Below are 25,794 nucleotides of genomic sequence, written 5' to 3'. Positions count from 1 at the left end.
ATTTTTTTAATCAAAGACTGTGACTGTCTTCCAAAATATAATTAAATTTATTCTAACTTATCATACTTTTTCTTACGTTTCTGTAATTTTACACAATAATATTTTCAAAATCATGCTTTATTCGACTTTTTTTTAGATAAGGTTATACGCATTAACTTGGCGCCAAGCGATTAACCAAGCATTAAGGATATCAGCTATATCAAACGTTCGTCAAATTTTAGTCCTATTGGGCATTGATTTTAAACAGAAATGACGTTTAGTTCAACAAAGTTTAGGAGCTATAATGTCCTTGTTTATAATTGTGAGATGATTTTTTTCAGTTATGCAATTACGGTAACGCTGATTGCTCTAAAGTCTCTATTTATGTATTTTAATCTTGTTCATTCTTTATATACAACTTGAAATAAGTATGTTCTAGAAAATTGATAAGTATTCTAAATTATATATGTAACAGATTGCTTTCATTTGCACAGCTGTATATATATTATATTTAGGATATTATTCAAACTTAAAAGGCATGTGATCACAATTTTACAGTATTTAAGAAAAGCATTTCGACTGTTTAACCTAATTTTGAAAGTCAATTATAAAGTTATTGGCAATATTTTTCTTTTTATTTCTGTATTAAATTTTGAACCCCTTTTGGGGCCCTAGTATCGGTCCGGTGTCAAAATTTCAGCAATTTAGAATTTAAAATATCTTGATGTTTGCATAGTAATCACACAAATTTTAGCACTGAAGTTCTAGAGAAGGAGATTTTAAAACGTTTTCCTTAAATATTCATATGTAAAACTGTGAACCCCTCATTGGGTCATAACTTGAATAATTTAGAATTTATATTGTATAAGGATGGTCGCATAATAATCTCACAAATTGTAGCATTCTTCTCTTAAGGAGAAGAGTTTTAAACATTTTCCCAATATATTTCGGTGTTAAATTTTAAATCTCTCGTTAGGCCCCAGTTTTAGACCGTGGGTCGGATTTTTTCTTTTACAAAAATTGTGACCATGACCCGTTGATTTATTATGATAGATATTAAATCAAATTCAAGCACATTTAAGTTGTGGGTATTTAAAGTATAAAATTACACTAATAAATTTAGGTAATATATAAATAGTATGAGATAAGTACAAACCTTTTCAACTGCATCAGTCTCGTAACTAGTTGTCATTTCTAAACGACTTCACACAAAAGATTACACTTCTATCACTGAATTCTAAATGTTGCGTAAGCGCTAAGAGAAAATTTCCAAAATTCCCTCACAAACCAGGAAGAACAAATTATCTATACTTTCCGTTGTTAGGTTTTCTTTTTCTTTACCCTTGTCAGCAGATCATTTGGGGACTAGAATACTTGACTTTTATGTGCAATGATCTTTGTTGAGTTTTGCTTATCAATTTTGTAGCACAAGTGGATTTAAATGGCATTATTCAAAGTTTGTCTGAAAATTGGATGGCATTTTAATAGCAAATATTTATTCTTTTGTGAAGACTCGCCTATTTGCAAATACTTTAAACACTATATGCAAATGATGTTTAGATGACAGTGTACACATGCGTATATATACTCTTAAATCTACGTACGAAAATATTGCTGAACGTTTTTCATAAAGGCCTCGTTTTACAATAACTTTACAAATCCTTTTTTCTGAAAAAAAACTTTCTTTTATTTAACTTGTGGACCACTTAACCTCCTTTCCTCCCGAAAAGTTTGAAATGAACAATCGGGTAGCTCTGCTAAGAGGTTAACTTTATGATAGTGTGACATTTTTTTTTAAAGATATTTAAAACTTTATTTTTACAAGAAATGTTCAGTGTTTTACAAAGTGCTCACTCAGCCATTTTTCACAAAAAGAACTCATATGGTAAACCGATAATCTAGTTTTCACAATAAATGCATAAGTGACGTTGAACCTTAAAATATTTCCAAACCTTTTCTTCTATTGATCAATGAAGAGATCTTAGATCCTAAAGTATTTTTCCTTGATGGCTGAGAGTTACACAAGAAATCTACCGTATTTTAAAAAAAAATTGATACAATGTTACAGTCTTGAAATATAAGCTATATTTGGGCGAGGGTAAGAAACCGTGACAGAGGCGGAGCTTTCTTCACGGTTTCGATCCAAGCCATAATATCGCTTAATATATTTAAAGACAATTTTCATGAATTTTGTTTATCCTGCAACATAATATCACATTTAACGCCTCAAATTTCGACCGCTGCATATATAACGCCACGGCGTGAACGTAGCAGGAAAAATGACGTCACAACAAAATTGAATAGTCGAATAAATGCACGAGGTTTTCGGGGGGAATTGACCGAATATAGCTTTGGTTACTTTTATTTGGTCATTGTATTGGGTAGTTGTAGGATAAAAGGAGTTTCATCTAAATGATTTATATAAAGATTTTAACATAATTGCTGACTTTATAACGTTTTTTACAAAATGTTAGAAACTATTTCAAATAGCTTGAAATACCTCCCCTAATTTGGAGGCTTGGTACTTGCAAATGAATCTAAATGAATGTCTTTTACCATAGAGTTAATGTGGTATGATTGAAGAAATTTGCTTGGTGCTCCAGGAGAACACTAGCCAACAGATTGACGACATTAAATAAAAAAGGTTCGAGTGCTCAAGTGAATATGTCCTAATGTTTTCAAAACGGACATTATGACTAGTTCAATGGCTTTTGTAAACATTAAATCCATAAACTGATTTCTATTGATGAATTAAGCAAATCTATTGGGGGAGAGGGGTAGAGAGCTCAATTATCTGTTTATTGTACTGTAAGATAAAAGGTATGTGTGTCATTTTCTGAATTAAAATAACTTAGAATTAAGTGATCATTAAGCAAGCATTACAAAATAAATAAATTATGTTACAAATGTAATTGATTAAAAGATATTAGTTAAGTTAGTAAAACCCTCTGACACGGGAGGGGACTGTGCACAAAACATATACTAGTATGATTAAACATTTTTGTTTCAAATGATTTTGTCAAAATATTTTAAACTATTTCAACTTTAGTATAATAGCATAATTTGATGGCACCGCCAATCCCGTTTTTTATTAACTTGCGCACAGAAAACACTGTCGGAATATATGCATTTCTTTTTTCTACAGCGTTAAAACAACACAATTCCTACCCCTGCTGTCCTCTCTCTGTCTTTTCCTTGCTGGTCTTCTGTCTTTCTGTTCCTACTCTCTTCCTCTTTTTTTCGTTTTCTTTCTTCTTCCAACTTTCTTTTCCTTTCTTTCTCCTCTTGTTCTTTCTTCAATCTTTCTCTCTTTTGAACTTCACAGTTCTTTTTTAACCCGTCTGCTATCACAGATGCCGCCCATTTTTGTCTGATGAAGTGGACTCTCTCTATGTGCGAATTAACACTTTCCTTCATAAACACCTGAAATTAAAAAAGAAATAAACTGATCTGAAACACAAGAACATTATTTTGTAGTGTGCATTCTAGGTAAACAAAATCTAAAGGCTTTCATGTTGTAACTAAATAATTGTTTAAACTATTTTAACTTTTTTGCATAAGAACTTTTCATGTGTTTGATATTAACATAAGCAGTACTAGTCACAACGTTGAAAAAAATCAACTCGATATCTGTTTCGATGCCATCTCATTATATAATTAAGTATTCCATTCTGCAATTGGTTAACATAACAACATAACAACAAGATGATAAAATACAAACTTCCTGTAATGTTATGTGGATTCATCATTCGTTGGGGGACCAAAAGCTGTGGTTTTTGTGGGTAACCCTTATCCATAAATTTACATTCCAACAAACGTATGTCACAAGCATTTGTTCAACATTTATCAAAATTATCCTAAACTTGCTATCAACAAAAGTACGTCCCCAAGAACCAGGAACATTTTGTTGGCTACCCATGGACATTGACCACCAAGAAGCAAATGATTTCACAGCATTCAAAGATGGTTACTTTTTATATTAAAAAACAAAGTTCTGTATTCACTTCAATCTACACTTCTTATTGTAAATCTAGATTTTCATTTAATTTTTATCATTGATTTATCATTAAAGGCTATAAATACCTTGTGTTTTCCAATGTGGTATTTGTCTCTAAGACCAACAGGAAGGGTTCCATCCAAAATAGTTTTGACCATGTCCTTATTGCCACACTGTTTGACGGAAAACAGTGGCTTGTACCTAGAAATCATCACAAACTATTACCGTCACTCAGATAATCCTACTTAAATTAAGATCACGCCCTAGTACCGGTATTCCAAGCCAAACACATTAATTTTGTTATTAACAAATTGGTTTAAAAAACTATTTTTTTTCAAAATGTAAGATGAATGTCCTTTCTTTAGATGATTTTACGATATACTCGCTATATGATAATACCTATTTTTGTGTGATTCAAGATTTTGTAACGACACATTTACGATGCATTCAAAAGTGATATATGCATTCACGTATGTATTCATGAACATGTACTGTAAACCAACTTTAATTTGCGTGCGAGTCGTCGTCGCAAATATTCCTCGCCGCGAACCATTCTTTATTGTATGGTTGTTATAACAAAATATGGGTCTGGATAAGGCTTGGTCGCGAACATTAGTCGGCGCGAACCAGTTTATTGGAAGTAAATCGCGAAATAAAGTCGCTGCGAATAAATGTTGGTTTACAGTATATGAACCAATCTTTTGGTAATCACAACAGCACAGGAAAGTCAAAATGCCAAGAGTTATTTGAACAAATAATCGAGAGGAGCCAATACATTGATCAATGATGATATATTATAACTGTTACAGTTTTTCTACAAATTGTTTTCCTTTCAGTTTCTCCCTTGTCATCAATTGAAAAGGCATAAGTTCATCAAATTAATTGCAAAAAATATTTCATAGTACTACTTAATGGGCATTACATTTACATGTGAAATGAAACTTTACATAAATCTCATATTTTAATCTTATTGAAAAAAAAATATTAAAACAAATAAAGATTTTTATAGACAAAATCTATGCTAGGTCATGACTATAGACATAATTATCGTTGGACATGCATCATGAACGCACGTGCATTGGTACACTATATTGCATTTTGCAGGGTATGTATAGCATACTGTAGAACCCTTATTTTTCGTTAGTACTTAATTCCGAGATCTAACCATTTTGCATCAAATCGCAAGAATATAAAATCATAGTTTCATTTAGATTACATATGTCAGAAAAAAAACGATATTTTAAAATCGTGAGAAATCAGTAAGGAATATACAGTATCCAAAAACAACCTTTAACTGACCGTTTAATAAAATCCTCGATCAAGATCCTTGAGGGATAGCCGTCTTTTCTTATTCTGCAAATTTCTGAAATACCATTGTATTTCAGCTGTCCTCTGACCAATGTTTCCTCCAACTGATCGGGAGCCATGTGTAGGTTGGGTTTAATACAACTGATAAACAATCATTACTAAGTGCTATATATATATATATATATATATATATATATATATATATATATATATATATATATATATATATATATATATATATATGTAGCAGTCAAAATAATATAAAGAGTTATTTTTTCTGTAGTTTTTTAATCAACAAATTGATAATACAAAGATGTGTTCTTGAGTTATAACTCAATCATTAAATTAAATATTTTGCTATACTATATTTATATACAAACCGAACGAAAAAGGAATCTGCATGCCGCATTTTGGACAGTAATTGAGAAATCGATTTCTACAAAAAAGTTCCAAACATATTTTGTCATTGATGTTTCATTGACTTCAGAAAAGAGATATGTTTTAAATACAAAAGACCCATGAACCTAAAAAAGCGTTTTGCTATAAGACAATTTGACATTCTTCCTAACCAGATTTGGAAACGAGTAACCACTTTATATTACTGGTTATCATCAACATGATTGATACAGAATTTTAAGTAAGCTTGTTATATCTGTTCTACCATAAACAAAACAAACAACAAGTCATCGATCAAATAATACTTTTTCAGATCTGAAATTTGGTAATGTACATGTATTTGTCTTTTGTTGACAATATTTTTAAAACGATACGGTTTCATTAATAACATCAACAGGTAATTTATATGATAATACATGTATATTGGCAGGTAATATTTACCTGAAAATAGCTGACGGTAGTCTTGGAATCTCTTGGCATGTATATCAGTTCTGTTGGCTTGCCTACTTTTCCATATCTATTGATAAGCAATAAAACACTTATTATAACGAGAGAGAGAGAGAGAGAGAGAGAGAGAGAGAGAGAGAGAGAGAGAGAGAGATTTAAAATTTAAACTTAAAAAAACTAGAACTTTACTTTTCTTTGAGCGTTCTACCGAGGTCAACTCCTTGCAACCCCCCTTGGTCAGTCTTGGCTCTGATTGATACGCCAAGGCCTGGCACTTTCCGGGACGCTCGGATGTTGTATTGAGTGCTGCAAACAACAATACAAAATGATTTCGTAAGTGTAACTATGTATAATTACGTAACAAAACATACTTTTAGGTATCAAATGCGATGGAAGCTTAATTAATCTTTTTACTTCGATATCGTTCCAGTGTCTCCTTTCCGCACTGAAAACAAATCAGCAATACAGTCATCTTTACTGCTCTTCATCACGTCCTCAATATCTTTGTTCAAAGTGTCTCGATTCTTCTCCAGAAATTTTTCACAATTGTACCATACCTAAAACAATTGAAATTTGACATAATGTTTGGGTTTCATTTCAAACACACACTACATTAACAGGGTTCGATGATCATGGCCATTTTTAGACTGTAGTATTTCCTTTAGAATAAGAGCTCTATACAAAAAATAGTAAAATAAGCAAATTTAAAAGATAAAATGTGTGGATTTTTTTACTTAAATATCAGTTTATAGATAAACAAATCATATCTTAAAATTTTATGCAGATCTGATGGTTAATTGTTTATTATCCACCCTAATTAATAGGGCAGTAGAGTGTTTGGTAATTAACGCATCGCAAAATAGATTAACAAAATCACTTACTGCTCCAGCAAAATGTTTAACGCCAAATCCTATCCGATCGCCTCGAGCAAATGTCAAAAGGGGACTGTATGCATGTCCTTTTGGGAAATTTTTCTTCAGTCTTTCAACAAACTTAGAATCCGTTCCTTGTTGAAATTTGGATTCTTCGTCTAAACTTGGCCATATGCCAATTTTCTAATATAAGATAAATTTTAAAAAAGAATAAAAGATATATATGTATATTCTTTGTAAAAAAAAAAAAAAATGGGGGTATTGTTTTCAATACATATACCTAAACAAAGATTACTGAAACATTGTCTATTTTTGATTTCAAACACGTTTATCCAAAAATAGTTGAAGAAATTTACCGAGATTTCGAACATCTGTATGATGTTCATGTTGTCCTTAAAATCAACGTTTTCAAACGGTATTTCTTCCGACTCGTAAATCTTTTTCTCCTGGATAAGCACCACATTATTCATGAAGTACTGTAGTCGTTCATTGACCATGTTAATACACATCTGTTCGAAACTGTTGGTTTGTAGGTTTTCAAATCCGGCTATATCTAGAATTCCAATCTCTGCAACTTTTGTTTGTGATCTGAAAATTGGATTTAAGTACAAACTGTGGTCAAGGAAACATTAAATCTTAAAATTTGAACAAAAATTACACAGGATAAACCATAAAAACATCAAAGATTAAGAAACCTTAAATATTAAGCGATTATTTATCCACATGTAAAATGAATGAATTCAATGTATCTGCAGAATATCTGTTTTTGGGTTGTTGGTTTTTTTTTTCAGATGGAGCAGTTACCTTGACTTGTGTGGATGGAGGTTAGTGTTTATTTTCTTTACGATCCAACCAAACAGTCTCTCATACATATGCTTCGCCAGAGCATCCCTGCCGTCCTTGGCTTGGTCTAGACTCTTATACACTATGATTTCTTCACCTTTAATTGATGTCATTGACAATTTTATTTTTAATTAAGTAGTAAAAATGAAAATATATGCGTCAGTATAACATACTAGTACACTAAAGTTATCAAATCAAATTCCAGTAACGTTAACAATATTCTAATACATAGCGCGTTCGATTATCATTACCTACTTATTCTACAGTCGAATTCATTTCATGTCATTTATTTTTAAATCAAGAACTTGACAAGTAATTAGTCTACTCAAAAGCAAAAGCTATTTCCTGAAAAATAAATCGCTAAGCAAAACTCAAAATTATTAAATAGTATTAAAGTAAGAAAGTGTGTGAAGATTAATGCATGATTCAGGTGTGTAAAGTTTATTTAAAAAAGGGTTTAAACAATATTTGGTAAATTAAAAACCTTGAAGGAAAAGTATTTTAAAATAAACTACTACAATCTTTTAAAGCATTTTGATTGGTGCTTCACAGTTTTTAAGTGAGTAAAAACACTCAAAATGAGAAAGAATGAAGGATGATGGAAGGAGAGAAAAATGTATACCTGTTGTACCATAACCTGATAAATTTCAAGAGAGATAACTTGGATGAAAGCATCTGCATAGCAGGTTACGGGCAATTAGAAAGATAAAACATTTCTTTTTAAATGTAACTGGTCGCAGAATATCAGTTTTAGATGGAAGTTTGAACATACCAGTTTATATTTTTTTTAAAAAGTACCAAAGTGAGATACAACAATTTCGTAATGTAATGTAAATTTAGTATAAAGATAGATTTACAAAAGCAGCTTACCCGCCATAATGGTTGTGGATGAAATCAGGGCAACCCCCAACGCCTCACTGCTAACCTCCAACAAAGTGGCCGCTGTAATTAGAGAATTGTGTAGCATGACGGATAACATTACAAACGACATCCCGATATCCCTTTTTCATTTTTACACAAAATTATGATATCCAATACATATAAGATTACCAAAAATATATTTTGAAACCAAGATGGTTGATTTTTATCCATTGAAGTACATGTACGTTTCCTATTTCTTTCCAAACTGTTTAAAATATTTCCGTGAAGAACATTTGAACCTCTTTGCAGCAGTTTATTAAATGTGCGTGTGCCAATGGAATATTCATCTCACTTTTTACCTTGATCAACGAGCTCTGTGTCAGCAATGTCCAGCTGTCCTGATGTATACTCCGTCTCACGAAACTCTATTTGACTGAGATGCAAAATGGCGGCAAGCATACAGTGCATCACCTTTTTATCCTGTTCAGTGAGATATAATGCAAAGCTTTTGTGCAATGTTTTTAAAAAAATATTAATCAAAACTGCTTAGTAATAAAAACAAATAAAAACTAAACATACGGCCTCCGTCATTCCGATCTTTTTCAAAGTCTCCATGTTTTCTTTGTACTGGTTTTCGTAGTGTTTAGTCATTTTCAATCTTTCAATGCTTCCTTTCAGTATACTAAAAAATACATAATTTTGATTAATCTTAAATGATATCAGAAAAATAACAGTGTGGTTTAGTAAGAAATATTTTAAATAGGTGGACAGTTTATTTTATTGTTTTATGTTAAAACTGAAGTCAAAGTTCACATTTAGTAAGACAAAAAAATCAAATAATGCTAATGAATGAAAAATGACTTTATATTTATATCAGCATGGGAACTTGGAAATCGTTTATGTTTTAAAGGTTTTGAGAGAAAAAATCCTCCCCAGTACTGTGCATAAGCACTGCCAGTTGAAAATCGACATTTAACATAGGAACAAATGCGTTTGTGCTGTTCCAAAAATTAACAATTATTATACCCATAACTTTCTGGTTTTAGGAGAAATAGATCTTGTTTTTCCTGTTGTGACAGGCCCGCAAACATTCCATAGAATATGTGGAAGTTCCCTTCGCCACAATCTTCATTTCTTCCAACTACCCGACATTTCTCTAACATGTAGTCTCTAATTGACGCTATAAATACAGAAACCATACCAATCACGTGACATCTAAATACACAGAAGCCATGCAAGACACTCAAAGTTGACATCATCTATTTATAGAAATTGTTCATTATCAGAGTTTACCTCCTGTCACTTGTCCGTCATTTCTAAAACTCAATTCCAGGAATTTGGCAAATCTGCTTGAGTTGTCATTCATCACTGTTTTTGCATTCCCAAAACTTTCTAACAGAGGGTTTACCTGAAAATAAAATATATAGAATATTCATACATTTCAGTAGAATTTTTGTATCAGGAAATCCCCTGTCAATTACTTATAGGAACTTCAAAATGTGATTCTGTAAAACACTTTTGTAAACATCGAATATTTTCATTGTGACATTATATTGTAATTGGAACAAATGTATGGAGCATGTATATATATACAGTGTAGAATAATGTTCATTCTTTTATTACTTTCTTTTATTCAGACCCAGCTGGTCAAAATATTTCAAAATTGAATTAGATTTGGTCGTGCAGTCTTCCCACAAAAGTTGATTTAAAATAGAATTTAGTGCTATGACTACAAGACATGTACCCTAATTATTCTGTCATGGAGGTCGCCTGAGTCCTCAGGACACATCTGCATGAAATGTTGCACCATGTATTTGGCGCTCTCGGTTTTACCTGCACCAGATTCGCCACAAACCAGAATTATCTGGTTGGACTGTTTCTGGCGCATTCTGCCGTACGCCCGCGCCGCCACGTGGAAAACATGTGGAGGTAAGTCCGTCCGAAAGTCTTTCCATCCGTATTTCTCATGATTCTGTAAAGTCAAAATGAAAGAACGCTATATACGAGATAGATGTAGGCAAGTTTATTAGCTTGCCAGGAAAGAACAAATGATGTCATTAACTTCAGAATTTTTACGTTGATAAAGAGTATCTTGGTTTACTTTCTGGTGAAATTTCAATGATTTATCTCTTTTCCCACGGTAGTAAGTGTAAATGTCTCAATGATTTATCTCTTTTCCCAAGGTAGTAAGTGTAAATGTCTCAATGATTTATCTCTTTTCCCACGGTAGTAAGTGTAAATGTCTCAATGATTTATCTCTTTTCCCAAGGTAGTAAGTGTAAATGTCTCAATGATTTATCTCTTTTCCCACGGTAGTAAGTGTAAATGTCTCAATGATTTATCTCTTTTCCCAAGGTAGTAAGTGTAAATGTCTCAATGATTTATCTCTTTTCCCACGGTAGTAAGTGTAAATGGCTCAATGATTTATCTCTTTTCCCAAGGTAGTAAGTGTAAATGTCTCAATGATTTATCTCTTTTCCCAAGGTAGTAAGTGTAAATGTTTCAATGATTTATCTCTTTTCCCACGGTAGTAAGTGTAAATGTCTCAATGATTTATCTCTTTTCCCAAGGTAGTAAGTGTAAATGTCTCAATGATTTATCTCTTTTCCCACGGTAGTAAGTGTAAATGTCTCAATGATTTATCTCTTTTCCCAAGGTAGTAAGTGTAAATGTTTCAATGATTTATCTCTTTTCCCACGGTAGTAAGTGTAAATGTCTCAATGATTTATCTCTTTTCCCACGGTAGTAAGTGTAAATGTCTCAATGATTTTTCTCTTTTCCCACGGTAGTAAGTGTAAATGTTTCAATGATTTATCTCTTTTCCCACGGTAGTAAGTGTAAATGTCTCAATGATTTATCTCTTTTCCCAAGGTAGTAAGTGTAAATGTCTCAATGATTTATCTCTTTTCCCACGGTAGTAAGTGTAAATGTCTCAATGATTTATCTCTTTTCCCAAGGTAGTAAGTGTAAATGTCTCAATAATTTACGAACAACCCTCGTATAATCCCTAAATTTTGAATTTTTTTTACATCAATATAAGACATACAAGGAAAACAAAATAAGTTTTCAAATAAAAAGCAAATCAAATGTTGCCTAAAAATGTGGATGGTTAGAGACTGATTGCTATTGAAGCTTTTGATCGATCAATAGAATCTAGAAACTCAATATCAAACAAAATGTTCTTCCATTTCTCATTGGGCCATTTGATATGATGTGGCGAAAGAAAAACAGTTTCACCTTTTTGTCATAGATCTGTAGTTCCTTGAACGGGTTGACTGCTATTAAGATGTCTCCAACGTTGGTCTGCAACCAAAAATAAAAATAAAAAGATTAAATGTACATGTACGGCTATTGATTTCATTCTCTATACTTAAGATTTTTTAAGAATATCTCAGTATATCCAGATAGATATATTCGTATACTGACAATTACATGCATATATGTGAAAAAAAAACAAACTTTTTATTTATCATTGTTTATTCTATCATTGATTCTAAGAACCAGACGATTTTAATGCGTATTCAATTTAAACTAAAAGTTAGCACTTGTGATTCATAGCAAAAAATTAAAAATTGAAATGTTGTTCGAGATTCGCACTTTAATTCTTAAATATAGATTGTGAGATCTCATACAGAATATCTGGTCCAAGCAATACATTTTTGAGGTAGATATGCTATTGAAATTCGAAAAACAAATAAGACAATTGATAGTTGGATCGCTGCCATCTCACGTTTTACCAAAGACTTCCTAGTTCCAACAGACCGATTTCAAAATATCTAGCTCGCCAAGGCTTGCAAAGGAACGTGTTTTGCACGTCAAGTTATTCATTTATATACACAAAAGAATGAATTCAAGAAAGTTTAAATCAAAATCACTATTGTAGAAATGAATTAATTGGGCCCGTCGTCCTTATATGGACATCAAATATTTTTGCAAGGATTGAGTCTACATTTGTTGTCATAACACTATAAGAAAAATAATCAATACTCATGCATTGATGTTGTTCTTTGACGGAATGTACATGTTTGCAAAAAATTATGCAGCTGGGTTTTTTTTTCAATACCGCGATGAGCCGTGTACCTTGATATGTATGTAAACTTATCAGAGTTTACTTGGTCCACTGACTCTAAGCAATGCACCTTCAAATGCCGGCCTTTTCTCCATTTTATGTTTTGCTATCAAAGTCAAACTAGCCAATTTACTTTCGTTCTACCCTTTATTGTTCATAATCAAAAAGAAAAACAAAACCCCCTAAAATTCCTACTTTAACATAATAAGTATTTAAAACTTTTGAATCCAGATTATCACGCCTGGATTACTTCAGACTTCCTGCTTGTGGTTTGGCTCTCTATAACACAGCAGAATAAACCCTGTACTCTAACCTGGTCATTCTTATGTCAGGTATTCAATTATACTTTGGCAAACTCACAGAACATATATTTATAGTGCTGGACGCATCATCCTCTGGTATTTTTCTTCCTCTTTCAGTACAGCTGTACATAGTGTAAATAGCAATGACGGCATATTCATTTTACTCTATTTCCAAAATTACCTCTTTTTACAGGACCAATACAGTGGTAAATTTTTCCAAGAAAAAAATACATTAAAAGTATGTAGCTGAAAAATGTTCATTTTTAAATGTTTCGAGTCTAGTTTCTTTTTGAATGCTCGCCATTTTGCCAAAGACATCATGCAATTTTGTAATGATAAACCATACATGATATTAGGAGGTCTGAAACTGAAACCATGTATTGAATCAGATAATATTCTATATATTAGTGTAATTACTATACTGAACGCGAGATATTTCACTACACTGTTCATCTTATAGAATAAAATCATTTGAACAGTACAGTACTTAAGTGTATTTTTTTTTATAAAATTGAGATTGTGAAAGCGAAGATACTTATATATATGATCCATGATATACAAACAAAAAGGATAATAACATATGTGGGCTAATTTGTCAATTTATAACATTCTATAGTTGTTTTAATCTTGTAACATTCCAAATTAAAAATGTTGAGTTCAACGTAGAATCGTTCCTATTTAGGTTTTAGGGTAACTGGTAAGCTTGTTACTTACGTAGATTTTATCCTCCTGGTATCTGTTCTTGACCGCCTCAAGTATGGACTCTTCGGTCAGTTTGTCCAGCTGGGACAGGTCGCTCCCTGGGTCCTCCATTGCTCCGTCCCCGGGAACGGACAAGGAGAAGTAAAATAAATTCTCTTAAAAGGTGTGTCTCTCCCAATACCCTAGGATTTATACAGAGTTGATTTTTTTTTAAAATATGAAACCGAAAATCGGTGTTGTCGAGAATGTCCTTGAATTCAACGAAACCTGGCGATATTTACAAAGTCATTATAAATATTTAACGAAGTCAACAAACACTGCACAGATTTAAAGTTCTTTGAATATACCCGAAACTGTAATGAACGCAGTCCATACACTGTCTTTGCAGAGATAGAGATCCGCTTGAATAAACCTCCTTTGTTGGGTTATGAAATGTGGAACACAATCCAAATCAAAAAAGGAAAATCAAAATTCCTTTTTTTTGACCCCATTTTTTGAATCTGAAGCCAAAATTGACTCAAAATTGGAAAATGAGCCTGAATAATAAGTCATATTTAGTTTTCTGCTTCAATTTAACCTGATTTCTCTGTTTTTGATAAGTAAATGGACAAGACAGCTACCATATTAGAGGAACGTTCCTCTCTCAATTTATTTCCTCACTTAAAGAGTGCTACTATGTTAGAGGAACGTTCCTCTCTCAATTTATTTCCTCACTTAAAGAGAGCTACTATGTTAGAGGAACGTTCCTCTTTCAATTTATTTTCTCACTTAAAGAGTGCTACTATGTTAGAGGAACGTTCCTCTTTCAATTTATAAACTCACTGACAGAGTGCTACTATGTTAGAGGAACGTTACTCTTTCAATTTATTTTCTCACTGAAATAGTGCTACCATGTTAGAGGAACGTTCCTCTTTCAATTTATTAACTCACTGAAAGAGTGCTACTATGTTAGAGGAACGTTCCTCTCTCAATTTATAAACTCACTGACAGAGTGCTACTATGTTAGAGGAACGTTACTCTTTCAATTTATTTTCTCACTGAAAGAGTGCTACTATGTTAGAGGAACGTTCCTCTCTCAATTTATTTTCTCACTGAAATAGTGCTACCATGTTAGAGGAACGTTCCTCTCTCAATTTATTAACTCACTGAAAGAGTGCTACTATGTTAGAGGAACGTTCCTCTCTCAATTTATCTTCTCACTTAAATAGTGCTACCATGTTAGAGGAACGTTCCTCTCCATATGTTACAAATATTACATCTGTTGCATATTCGGTTTTGAGGAGTCTCTCTTCTTCTTCTCTCTCTCTCTCTCTCTCTCTCTCATATTGTTTACATCTTCTCAACAGATACTTGTAAATGAAGAAGTCGCTCACAATTTTAATTTTCTTTTGTAGCTTCACTAATACTACAGCTTATTCAGGATTTAAGAAACAATACCAGATCTGTTTTTTCATTTGTTGTACTATTATTTCAATGTTCTTAACCATGAACCATTTTTATTTATATACCCGGTACTCTTTATGCAAGTTCAGCACATACGGTAATTTAACAACTATCAGGAAAAAACGCAAGAAAAAATTCTTTTAAAAGGGTGCACTTTGCTAACTCAGTTTCTAATAATAAACATTTAATTTAAATTGACCTACATATACATCGCTACAGTACGTATATTTACAAATGTCATTCGCAAGTACATGCATAGAAGTTGTTCTTTCATTAAATTACATCAACACCTGGCAATATAGATTGAGCATATTAGTTTAATGTAATAAACTTCAAAAACAATCACCATTAATGGAAGCAAGCTGTAAAGAAATTTGCTCTCTCTTGAATTAAACAAAATAATCTCCATATAATGATTACTAACAGAAAGGTATTCATTAAAACACATCATGCACATATAATGATGAAAAATCAAAATTTTTAAATTCTCAAGTGAAAAATGTATTGTTGCCTGAATGTTCAACTTTTTCTTTGTGAACTGATTTGGTTCATTTTTTGTACCAATAATGTTAGAAAAAGTATACAAAGTGACATACTTTTGGATGAGTTTCAGGGATCTTAAATTTTAAATACAGTTTTTAGCTTATCTACAATGTGGTCTGGCAAGATTTTGTCACTAATGTACTTGAAGCTACAGGCTACCCTGTTTCTTGGTACGCTGTCTGGAGAACATCCTTGAAATTCTGGATTCGGAATCCAATACGTTTCATAGTTGCCCATTAGCCACGAGACTTTGATGTTGTTCTTCGATACATCATTGATGATGCCCAACCATGGTTCTCCATTTTTCAAGTCCCTCTGTCTGATTGGTTTGATGGCCACAACAAGGCCAATGGTCAAACCCTCCTGTCCCTCCTTAAGGTCCCAATCATCAACTGATGTTTTTTTGGTAACTGGGGCTTCTAGTTCCTCTGTGGCATCTATTGTTGTTAAAATTTTACAATTAGTGTAATAGATAAAATGTATATTAAAGCTGAATACCACTCATAACAAGAGGCCCATGGGCCACATTGCTCACCTGAGAAAAAAATAGGTATGATAAAATCAGCTTAATGGAGTCATAATACAAACTATCTGGAAAATGTACAATAATACATGTAGATCCTGTATAAATAAAATCCATTTCCCCCCTGGATATTCTTATGTTTATAATCATTAGTCCCTTTTCTAACAGGGTGATTTTATAGTCATACCACATGTTGAGTATTGCAGTTCTCAAAAAGATCCTTAACAATTGTTTATAATTGGGATTTAAACCTACATCAAACTCTGAACCTTCTTTTGAGGCGGAAGAATTGTCCTGTGGCCAAAGTCTTAACAATTATAAAGAATCATCTGGCTGATTAGTTTCTGAGAAGAAGATTTTTAAAGATTTACTCTACATATTCCTATGTAAAGCTTTGACACCCCCCCCCCCATCCATTGTGGCCCCACCCTACTCCCAGGGGTGTCATTATTTTCACAACTTTGAATCTACACTACCCGAGGATGGTTCCACACAAGTTTCAGCTTTCCTGGCTGATTAGTTTTTGAGAAGATTTTTAAAGATTTACTCTATATGTTCCAATGTAAAACTATAACACCCCCCCCCCCCCCCACCAATGTGGCCCCACCCAACCCCCGGGGATCATTATTTTCACAACTTTAAATCTCAACCACCTGAGGATAGTTCCACACATGTTTCAGCTTTCCTGGCTGATTAGTTTTTAAGAGGATTTTTAAAGATTTACTTTATATTTTTGTATGTAAATTTTGACCCCCCTCCCCCCCCCCCCCCATTGTGGCCCCACCCTACCCCAGGGGTTCATGATTTTCACAACTTTGAATCCACAGTACCTGAGGATGCATTCACACAAGTTTAAGCTTTCCTGGTCTTATGGTTCGTGAGAAGAAGTTTTTTGAAAATTTCTCGAAAATTTCTCGAAAATTTCTCGAAAATTTCTCGAAAATATCTCCCTTTGCAAAAGGGCATGGTCCTTAATTTTCACAACCTTGAACCCCCTTAGGCTAAGGATGCTTTGTGTCAATTTTGGTTGAAATTGGCACAGTTGTCTTTGAGAAGATGTTGAAAATATGAAAAGTTTACAAACAGACGGACGACAGACAAAATGTGATCAGAATAGCTCACTTGAGCTTTCAACTCAGGTGAGCTAAACAGGCACTGTCCGCCACATTTCTCTTATCAATGCTAATCCTACAACCCCTTTATAATGGCCCAGATTGCTGAACATTTCAAAGTATTTCGTTGTAGAGGTCTCACCTGTGTGGGCAATTTTACATCTTGCTTTGCCTTTAACTTTTGAGTACCGTGTGTTTTTTACAGTGTTATAACTGCTGTAGCTTTTAACGCACTTTACAAGCAAAAACTATGTGGAATGTAAATATATGTATTTATGAGTGGTGTTCAGCTTTCAGACTGGTATTTGGAAACACTTATTACATGAACATCTAATTAGGCTTTTGCATGACTATGGTCCAATATACATTTATAATTATTCTATTGTAAATTTTTTGAAAATTGAAACTACAACTAGATATCTGAAAATATGTAATGGCCAACTCAGCAATAAACTAAAATTTGAACAACTAAAGTAACTATAACTGTCCTGCACCCCACCCCCCCAGTTGAGACTTAGATTTCAAATGGGAGCAAATGTGAATGAATTTCCCTAATTTGAGTCATTTAATAATGAAGACATGAAGGTTTTATTGCGACACATAAATAAAAGAAAAGAAAATCAAAAATGTCAACTTCAAAACTTCACTGTTAATGCACCATATTGAAAATTACCCCCCCCCCCCCCTTTTCAAGAATGAAAATATCCTTGCAAAAATGTTTCTTATCTCAGTTATCTAAGTCTTGACTGATACAATTATACTGTCTTTGAAAAAAAAAACCTGACATTTTTCTATGATTTAACTATATGTCTCTGATGTAGCTGCTGATGATTCATCCCATATGACTGATTTTAGTTGATTAGCTTGTTGACATGAAGACATTGTCAGAATTTTCATAACTCTGTCATTTAAATGTAAATAAAGAATTTGAAAATTGCTAAAACACTATAGAATCACATCAATGATTTTGAATTTCATTTGCATGAATGCCCATTATAGGGTCACTTCATAATTATATTTATTTGACTTAACTAAGTTTAAACAGCTTATATTATTTAAGAAAAATGTACATGTATATAAATATTTTATTTCATTAAAATGACAAAAAATTTGGTTTTCTATAAAACAGTAAAACCCTTGAACCAGTCAGTCTATTTTACAGATTATCAATTTTTCCTCAACACGATCCATCTTACATTAGCTCTGACAATGGCCCTCATGAGACAAATGATTTTGGCTGCACTTGTCTTTGATGATTCTTCTAACTCTCAAGAAAATGCAGAATTTATCAAACAAATATTTTGGATTGTGAGTTCTAAATTGTTCCATGCAGTAAGTTTTAATTTAGATGGACAGACAGATGGACGAGGTGATTCCAATATAACCTCACCTCCACTCTTTGCTGTTTGTAAGGGTATAATTATTGCTTAATGTACTAAAATAATTATGGGTAGTTTGCATTTTTTGATTTATCATATTCTTGGTACTTGGCACATATTGTTCATTAAGTCATAGACTAAGGATTCCTATCAATGAAAAGATGAACAAAGACAGTTACCCAATACACAAACATCAGTCTTTCTTAGTATTAAATTGAGTGAAATTTGAACTTCATAAGTTGAGAGTGAGAGTACACAAAACCTGAAAAATTTTAAGTACAGCACCGGGTAATTGCAATCATTTCTATGGTGTACCAGTTCAGTCTTATTTCGATATTCAAGGAAAACAAAGCTGTCTTCATTCACTCTTTTGTCATCAAAATAGCATGTTATCATTATTGAATTATCTTACATTAGAGACTCAAAAAATAATTTCTTAATAAAACCAGTACTAGTATGTGATTTGGGAAAATCTTACAAACTAAATTGGACATGCAATGTTTAATTTGTAATATAATAATCCTATTTAAGTTCTTAAATAATGACAAACATACCAGAAAAGTTGTCTTACCTGTGCATGTTGTTATTTTCCTTTTTATCAGCTTGTCTTGCTTTTCCCTCATAATTCGACATTCCTTTGTGACTTGATTTAGTTTTTCCTGTATAGAAATTAAAGTGGAAAATATTGCCATTTGTCTTGATACATGTAATTCACTTAATTAATTTATAATTTGGCATTTGTAATGAAAATGATCAAGGAAACCTCACCTTTAACTGACATATTTCATTCCGCATATTCTTTTCAACCTGAAATCTTTGTGCTAGATCTTGTTTGATTTCATTTTTCTCCCTATTTGATGCCTCTAATGCTTCTTTTAGTTCTGCATTCTTCAACTTGAGGTCATCATTGCTCCTCTTCTCTCTATCTGCTGTTTCCTGCAATGAAAATGGTAGAATCTTTACATTGTTGTTATGTTGAAATTGTAATGACACTTCGTAGCCTCAGATTACTTAATTGAACTTTTTTCATTGCCTTTTTGTATAATTTATTACGTTTACTAAATTTTTTTTTACAAACTTTTCTCTTAAAATGGAATGTTTTAGAACAGGTATTTTATTAGTTTTCACATTGATTTTTGTTACCTTTAAGGCTTCAATAAGTATGCTGTAATCTATGGCATCTTCTTTATCTGCTTTATCTTCCGATGGCTCGGCAATTGCCTGAAATCATTTCTTAGATATACCAAATCTGTAAGAGTCCTAGTTTGTTTTTGTTTTTCATTTTTTTTTTTTTGCAACAATTATTTACTTTTTACATAATATGACTTCACTATGATAAAAATTGAAGTTATCAATTCACCAATCAGATTTATAAATATATAATTTTTGTGAATACCTCTACTTCAGATGTTCCTAGTTCACATTCTTTTTTGTTGGAATCACTGCTGTGAACAAGTAAAAAGAAACAACTTATGAAAATTTTTTTTTAGAAAAATAAATCAATTAAAAAAAAATCACATTTTGTAAATTTCTTAAATATTATTGTCATCACAAATAATTGTACTTACCATTTGAACTCAGTGCAGAGAGAGACGAGTTGCTTGAAATTGATTTTCCCACTGTTATACTTCTTTAAGAATTTCAGCAGACTTTTCTCTTGTACTCCATCTAGTGGCTTCAACAGTCTTCCGCTAATCTTGTCTTTCTTTATTTCCATTTTAAGTTTGTTTACAAAGTCTAGAAATTTGATCCAGACCTCACTAGAAAGTTGGGCAAATCTCATTTCGAGTCTGAATCTGTTGTTTAGAGTTTTTCTCTATAAAAAGAATGTTGATAATTGATTCTCAGTCAAAAATGATTTGAAAACACATTGAATAGCTCCCTCAATGCATTTATTTACTCCTAATTAAAACAAGATATTACGTCTTTCTTTTTTTTAACATCAGATGTATTTGAAGGATACTCACACTGACAGATCCCATAGCAAGCTGCAACCCCTCCTTCCATTCTGTTATCATATCTCTGCCTGTAGGGGTTGCTTTCGTTGTTGTATCTTGGACATGGGTATATCCAGCTTTTTCGAACAAAGAATATCTGAAGCAGCTTGCTCTGTCTACCAGATCAAGGTCTGTTCCAAACTTTCTAACCTGGTTGTGCTGATTGGCTACATATTTGGCCTCATCAGGATTTAAATTTGTGTACACAATACACATTCTTTTTTCAAAGGGAGTTGGATCAGCTGTTGTGGATATAATGTTCTGTAGTGCCTCTCTAGAGTGATTGCCTCCAATCACCTCAAGCGTACAGGACTCAAAATTGTCCTCCTTCATTTCGCCACAAACATTCACAACCATCAACTGAAAGTAGTTGCCTGGCCGTTCTGAAAATTCCCTCTCCAGTTCTTTGACATGTTTTATATCCGGTTCTCTCAGCAGATTGCCAAAGGAAGGCTGTCTCAATTTAGATACAGGGAGAACCATGTAACCTTACCAAAAAAATTCATTCCATTTTTTATTTTTTTACCCCAAAAATAATCAACCTTCAATTTTTATTTCTTATTTTAAAATCAAAATGCAAATAAAATCCCTAAAACATGAAATGAATTTTTAATATGTATTAATTTGTCTAATTCTAGTCTTAATTCACACTTCACAGTGATTCAAGATAAACTGGATAAATTATAACATTGATGGAAATTGGACGGTTCATTACCTTTAAGTTTTTTCTGAATGGTTTCCACAAGAGCTTCCTTAGGAATATCAGTACGACTTTTCTTTGACATGTTACTCTCATCTTCTGTCATACCACTCATGTCATCATCATAGACCCCTACTGGTTCAGCTGATAAAGGTGAAGCATCACCCATTTCGGAGCATTCTTAATTAAAATTAAATAAAGATGATTGATAATTTAATCCATACTTTTTCATATATTTCATTAAATTTAGCTTTACTGTGTAAATTTTAAAGTATTGCTAGGTACAGTTATATATATAAAAGCATGCAGACACACCTGAAGTAGATGGTCTGTAAACTTCCTTATTTACTTTTTTCTGTGTTGTCAAATTAGTCAACTCATCGCAAACTGCATCCTCTAGTTAATAAAAAAGCAAGTTATTTAGACGGACATTAAGAGAGAGGAAAATGTCATCATGGTACTGAAAATATACCTGCAACTACATATTCTTCATCTGTAATGTGCAACATGTTTACATGACCCAAGTTATCATTAGAATAAAATGTGCATTAAAATGTTATCCTCAACACTCAACTTATTTAACATTGGCATCAATATCAAAGTCATATGAAATTGCATGTCATGTATCCAGTATACAACAATGAAATCCAATACCTTTGAATTCAAATGGATTAATCTTAGAGTAAGTTCTTCTTAATGTTGGTGGTGATTTGGTTTGCTCTGAAAGAGAAGAAAAGTTTTAATGTATATATACCTATTGACAAATAATCTATTATAAAAAATGCAAAAATATGTACCTAATTAATATTGCAGTTTGAATGTTGAAAGAACAAAAAGTCAAATTGCTCAGTTGATATTAGTTACATTGTAAATGTTGAACTAAAGTATTCTTTTTTGTGCATGTGGTTCATTTCTGATTATTTGATTTTAATACTTAAAACAATAACTCTTTAAAATATTATAATCTCTAACAAATTGGAAAGCGTTTTATTTAAGCAACATTTCATGATCTTATAATAAAACTTGCAATTTTATTTGCACTTTTAACAGACCTATATTTGATCAATTATGAAAAAATTAAAAAAAAAGTAATTACCGTATGAAAAAAAATTGAGCAATTTTCTTCATGGTAAAATGGTATGCACTATCCCTTTAAATTGTTTATTTTAAAAACCAATGAAAAGATAACTTTTTGTTTAATGTAAACACCTCCTTTAAATATAAATGTATTGACCTTCAATTTATCATTAAATGAACTAAAAAAATCAATTTTTATTCTCTCCACCTCACTTATTTTGTATCAGAGATTATAAGAAATTTTAAAGTGGTAAATGCTCCATAAATGATTGCAAGAGGCAATATTTAACTTAGGTAATATTCAATTAAATCATGCATGGGTTTTTCGTCAAAAGGGGGGGGGGGTGAAGGAATTTGCATGCTAATGAATTTTGATGCATATGTGTAAATGAAGAGAGTAATTGCAAACTTTCCCCTCGCTACCAAATCAAACTATTGAGAATTAAATGTTTACTCAAAACTATTGTAAGAACCCCATTGGGACCTTTATCAAGATAGCTATCAAAGCATGATCTCTGAATAGGCCAGGACTCCTCTGAGCCACTGCTCTGCAGGCGATAAAGAAACAATAATTTTACAATGTCAAGCAAGTGTAAAGCAAGGATGATATATGAATGGATTCCAGTGATTGAGAGTTGGTTCAATCTCTGTTTTATCAAATTAATGTTCTAACTGTTTTGATTCAAGCTATCAAATCCCCACATTTAATTTCAAAAGCAAAGATAACCCCTCATCCTATTTGTAAATTAGAGCATTGTCTGTAATTAATCAAATGACTTTCAAAGGGAAAGAAATGTGTTGATGGATAAAATTCGAGTTAATCTATTATCTGAAATAAACTTGTTTATGCCTTGTGAACTACGGTATATGACCAGATCAATAGAGAATTTTTTTTCATTTTCTCTCAAATTTAATAAAAAAGGTACCAATTTCTTAAGTTACCTTAATAGGCTGTGATTATAAGTTATAGTACTAGTGGTGCATGTTCATCAGTCAGGTCCTGCATGTCACATGCAGTTTGTTTCACATGTACATGTCTTCATCTTTGTTTACAGTTATTAGTATAATTCCATTATGCATTTTCCCTTTTTAGTTGATTTTCATTTTGGGGGGGGGGGGGGGGGGGTGGATGGTGGTAGATTTTTTTTTGGCTGACTTCTTGTTAATATATTGAAAAGAACAGGATTACACATTCATAAACGCATTTACTTTATTATTTACATGAATACATAAAATTCCAAAATTAGTTCCCTAACTTGTAGATGTAAAACACTAGTAAGTGTATATCTGTAGAACAGGATTAGGAAATACATGTCGTAGAGTAATTTTAGGAAATTTGTACTTTAAAATTAGCTATTGATTCTTAGATAGCTGTTAAATTGACATGTTTTTTTCTCATAATGTAAATCAGTTCATAATGATATTAATGCCCTGTATTTGCTTACCTAATCTTTTTTCTAACAAAAATTAAAACAGAACATAAATAATGATTTTTTTTATATTTAACAATGACTTACACGAGCCTGCACTGTGAGCTATGGTGAACTTTATAGGCACCGTGATGATAGAACCATGTATATAACAGAAAAATTGAAACATTATAACACTGGGTTTGGGAAAATACTGGATATGTGTTGGCCATTGTCTATGCAGCTACTCAAAGTTAAATACCATCTAGTAATACATGTAATTTTGTTATGTATGGTGTATTAAATTCCTAAACTTTGTTTTTTTTTTTAACAATTCACATATGAATTTAAACTATTAAGCTAAATTCATTGAAACAATGACTCATAATTGTGAAACTATTACGAAAAGATCAGACAAGACATATCAACCCAGTTTAATCTACAATCAACAAAATCAGTAACCTAGGAGCTTATGCACTAGAGGTTATAGCAAGTACCAGAACTTAATTAATGTAAATGTGGTTATTTACACATAAAGGAAATGAACACTATTAATGTGGTAGGTTTAAAACCCACTCGTATGTTACTGTAATAAATCTGTAACGGAATGGGAGAAATAATGACGGACCAGACCTGGTTTCGAACCCAGGCCCCCTGAACCTCTAGTCAGGTGCTCTACCAACTGAGCTATCTGGCACTGGGATTCGAACCGGTCTGATTGTCACATTCCTCCCCCCTTAAATGATCTTCGTCCCCGAAGATCACCCCAGGCTCTTCCCCTAGCAGGAGTTCACCTGTCAGTTCCAGGAGTTGGTCACGGCACCAAATTTAACGGGATGGGAGAATAAATGACGGACCAGACTGGGTTTCGAACCCGGGCCCCCTGAACCTCTAGTCAGGTGCTCTACCAACTGAGCTATCTGGCGCTGGAATTTGAACCGGTCTGACCGTCACTAATCAAAACTTTTATAGTGTTGTATTTTAATCACCAACCCGTCTATTTGATTACAACACTTATTGAAAAGAAATACTTAACCACCAGCAAGGGCAACCACTTTTACACTATTTTTGATTTACATCTCACAGCTAAATTTTGACATTTTTTAGTTTATAATACATCTTCATGGGATATTACATCAAAAATATGATATCTCATTTACTGCCTTAATACAGTCCCTGCATTAAGAGTCAATTTCGAAACTGTAACAATATATTATTCTTTCAATGATCAATATTTTATTTGTAAGCTTACCTGATTTTTTCAAACTTCTCCATCTTTCTACAAATGAATTTCTGCTGCTTAGATATCCAGTAAAAAGGCAGGAATATTGGTTGTCCTTTTCATGAAAATCTTCAAGGCGCATTATTTTGTCAAGGCCATTCATCATTATCTAAATAAAATGAAAATAAATAAGCTGGCTTATTCAGTGTATCTGAATTTTGTTTTTATACGTTTTATAAAATTTTATCAATCTTAATCAGAATGGATTCACTTGCATTATCTTCAGAAAATATTCTATAACAAAATTAGTATAAACTATAAAAAAGACTATATTTTTGAGTTTTAAGAAATGTATTTTTATTATACCTTGATGCATCCTTTATTGTTGGCAGCTGCAATATCCCATACTTTTCCAACTATGTTGCCTTTTTGTTTCATAAATACTGCATTTTCTGACTTTGAAATTGACCACATATTGCTTCTTCACTGAGAGTTATGGATGATGTGATACAGACATTCACACTAGGCTGGTCAAAATTTCACATACCAATTGCACGCCCCAAGTCTTATCAGTAGATCTCTGATTGACAATATTCTTCACTGACTGCAGAAG

The 25,794-nt window shown here is 32.4% G+C and overlaps 2 protein-coding genes across 3 annotated transcripts in view; both read right to left on the bottom strand.

Moving 5' to 3' along the window:
• Positions 1 to 14,208, bottom strand: part of LOC105317562 (chitin synthase chs-2) — a 38,404-nt gene extending 24,196 nt beyond the window's left edge. The window contains exons 1-19 of one of the 2 annotated variants that reach the window (XM_066084925.1): positions 13,789 to 14,208; positions 11,941 to 12,006; positions 10,448 to 10,675; positions 9,997 to 10,111; positions 9,730 to 9,883; positions 9,283 to 9,385; positions 9,063 to 9,183; positions 8,713 to 8,784; positions 8,465 to 8,479; positions 7,804 to 7,939; positions 7,356 to 7,587; positions 7,009 to 7,182; positions 6,542 to 6,684; positions 6,317 to 6,433; positions 6,122 to 6,197; positions 5,665 to 5,720; positions 5,276 to 5,425; positions 4,063 to 4,177; positions 3,148 to 3,402 (exon numbers count right to left, since the gene is read on the bottom strand). In XM_066084925.1, the coding sequence (XP_065940997.1) occupies positions 3,148 to 3,402; positions 4,063 to 4,177; positions 5,276 to 5,425; positions 5,665 to 5,720; positions 6,122 to 6,197; positions 6,317 to 6,433; positions 6,542 to 6,684; positions 7,009 to 7,182; positions 7,356 to 7,587; positions 7,804 to 7,939; positions 8,465 to 8,479; positions 8,713 to 8,784; positions 9,063 to 9,183; positions 9,283 to 9,385; positions 9,730 to 9,883; positions 9,997 to 10,111; positions 10,448 to 10,675; positions 11,941 to 12,006; positions 13,789 to 13,887 (2,427 nt within the window). In that variant the 5' untranslated portion in view covers positions 13,888 to 14,208. The remainder of the gene's footprint in view (positions 1 to 3,147; positions 3,403 to 4,062; positions 4,178 to 5,275; positions 5,426 to 5,664; positions 5,721 to 6,121; positions 6,198 to 6,316; positions 6,434 to 6,541; positions 6,685 to 7,008; positions 7,183 to 7,355; positions 7,588 to 7,803; positions 7,940 to 8,464; positions 8,480 to 8,712; positions 8,785 to 9,062; positions 9,184 to 9,282; positions 9,386 to 9,729; positions 9,884 to 9,996; positions 10,112 to 10,447; positions 10,676 to 11,940; positions 12,007 to 13,788) is intronic. The other variant, XM_066084926.1, reaches the window with a different exon arrangement.
• A 58-nt stretch (positions 14,209 to 14,266) lies between these two features.
• On the bottom strand, positions 14,267 to 25,679 carry LOC105328684 (uncharacterized). Its single transcript, XM_034479862.2, has 12 exons — positions 25,548 to 25,679; positions 25,212 to 25,350; positions 22,128 to 22,193; positions 21,789 to 21,869; positions 21,489 to 21,653; positions 20,744 to 21,261; positions 20,345 to 20,592; positions 20,173 to 20,221; positions 19,920 to 19,997; positions 19,545 to 19,712; positions 19,348 to 19,435; positions 14,267 to 16,199 (listed from the first exon to the last, which is right to left on the bottom strand). The coding sequence occupies exons 1-12, from the start codon at positions 25,653 to 25,655 to the stop codon at positions 15,838 to 15,840; spliced, it is 2,070 nt and encodes a 689-aa protein (XP_034335753.2). The 5' UTR covers positions 25,656 to 25,679; the 3' UTR covers positions 14,267 to 15,837.
• Positions 25,680 to 25,794: the final 115 nt, after the last annotated feature.

Source organism: Magallana gigas, chromosome 5 (assembly GCF_963853765.1).
Source record: "Magallana gigas chromosome 5, xbMagGiga1.1, whole genome shotgun sequence".
Classification (NCBI taxonomy): Eukaryota; Metazoa; Mollusca; class Bivalvia; order Ostreida; family Ostreidae; genus Magallana; species Magallana gigas.
Note: the sequence above shows the minus strand (reverse complement) of the source record. Positions and strands in the feature narration are given on the sequence as shown.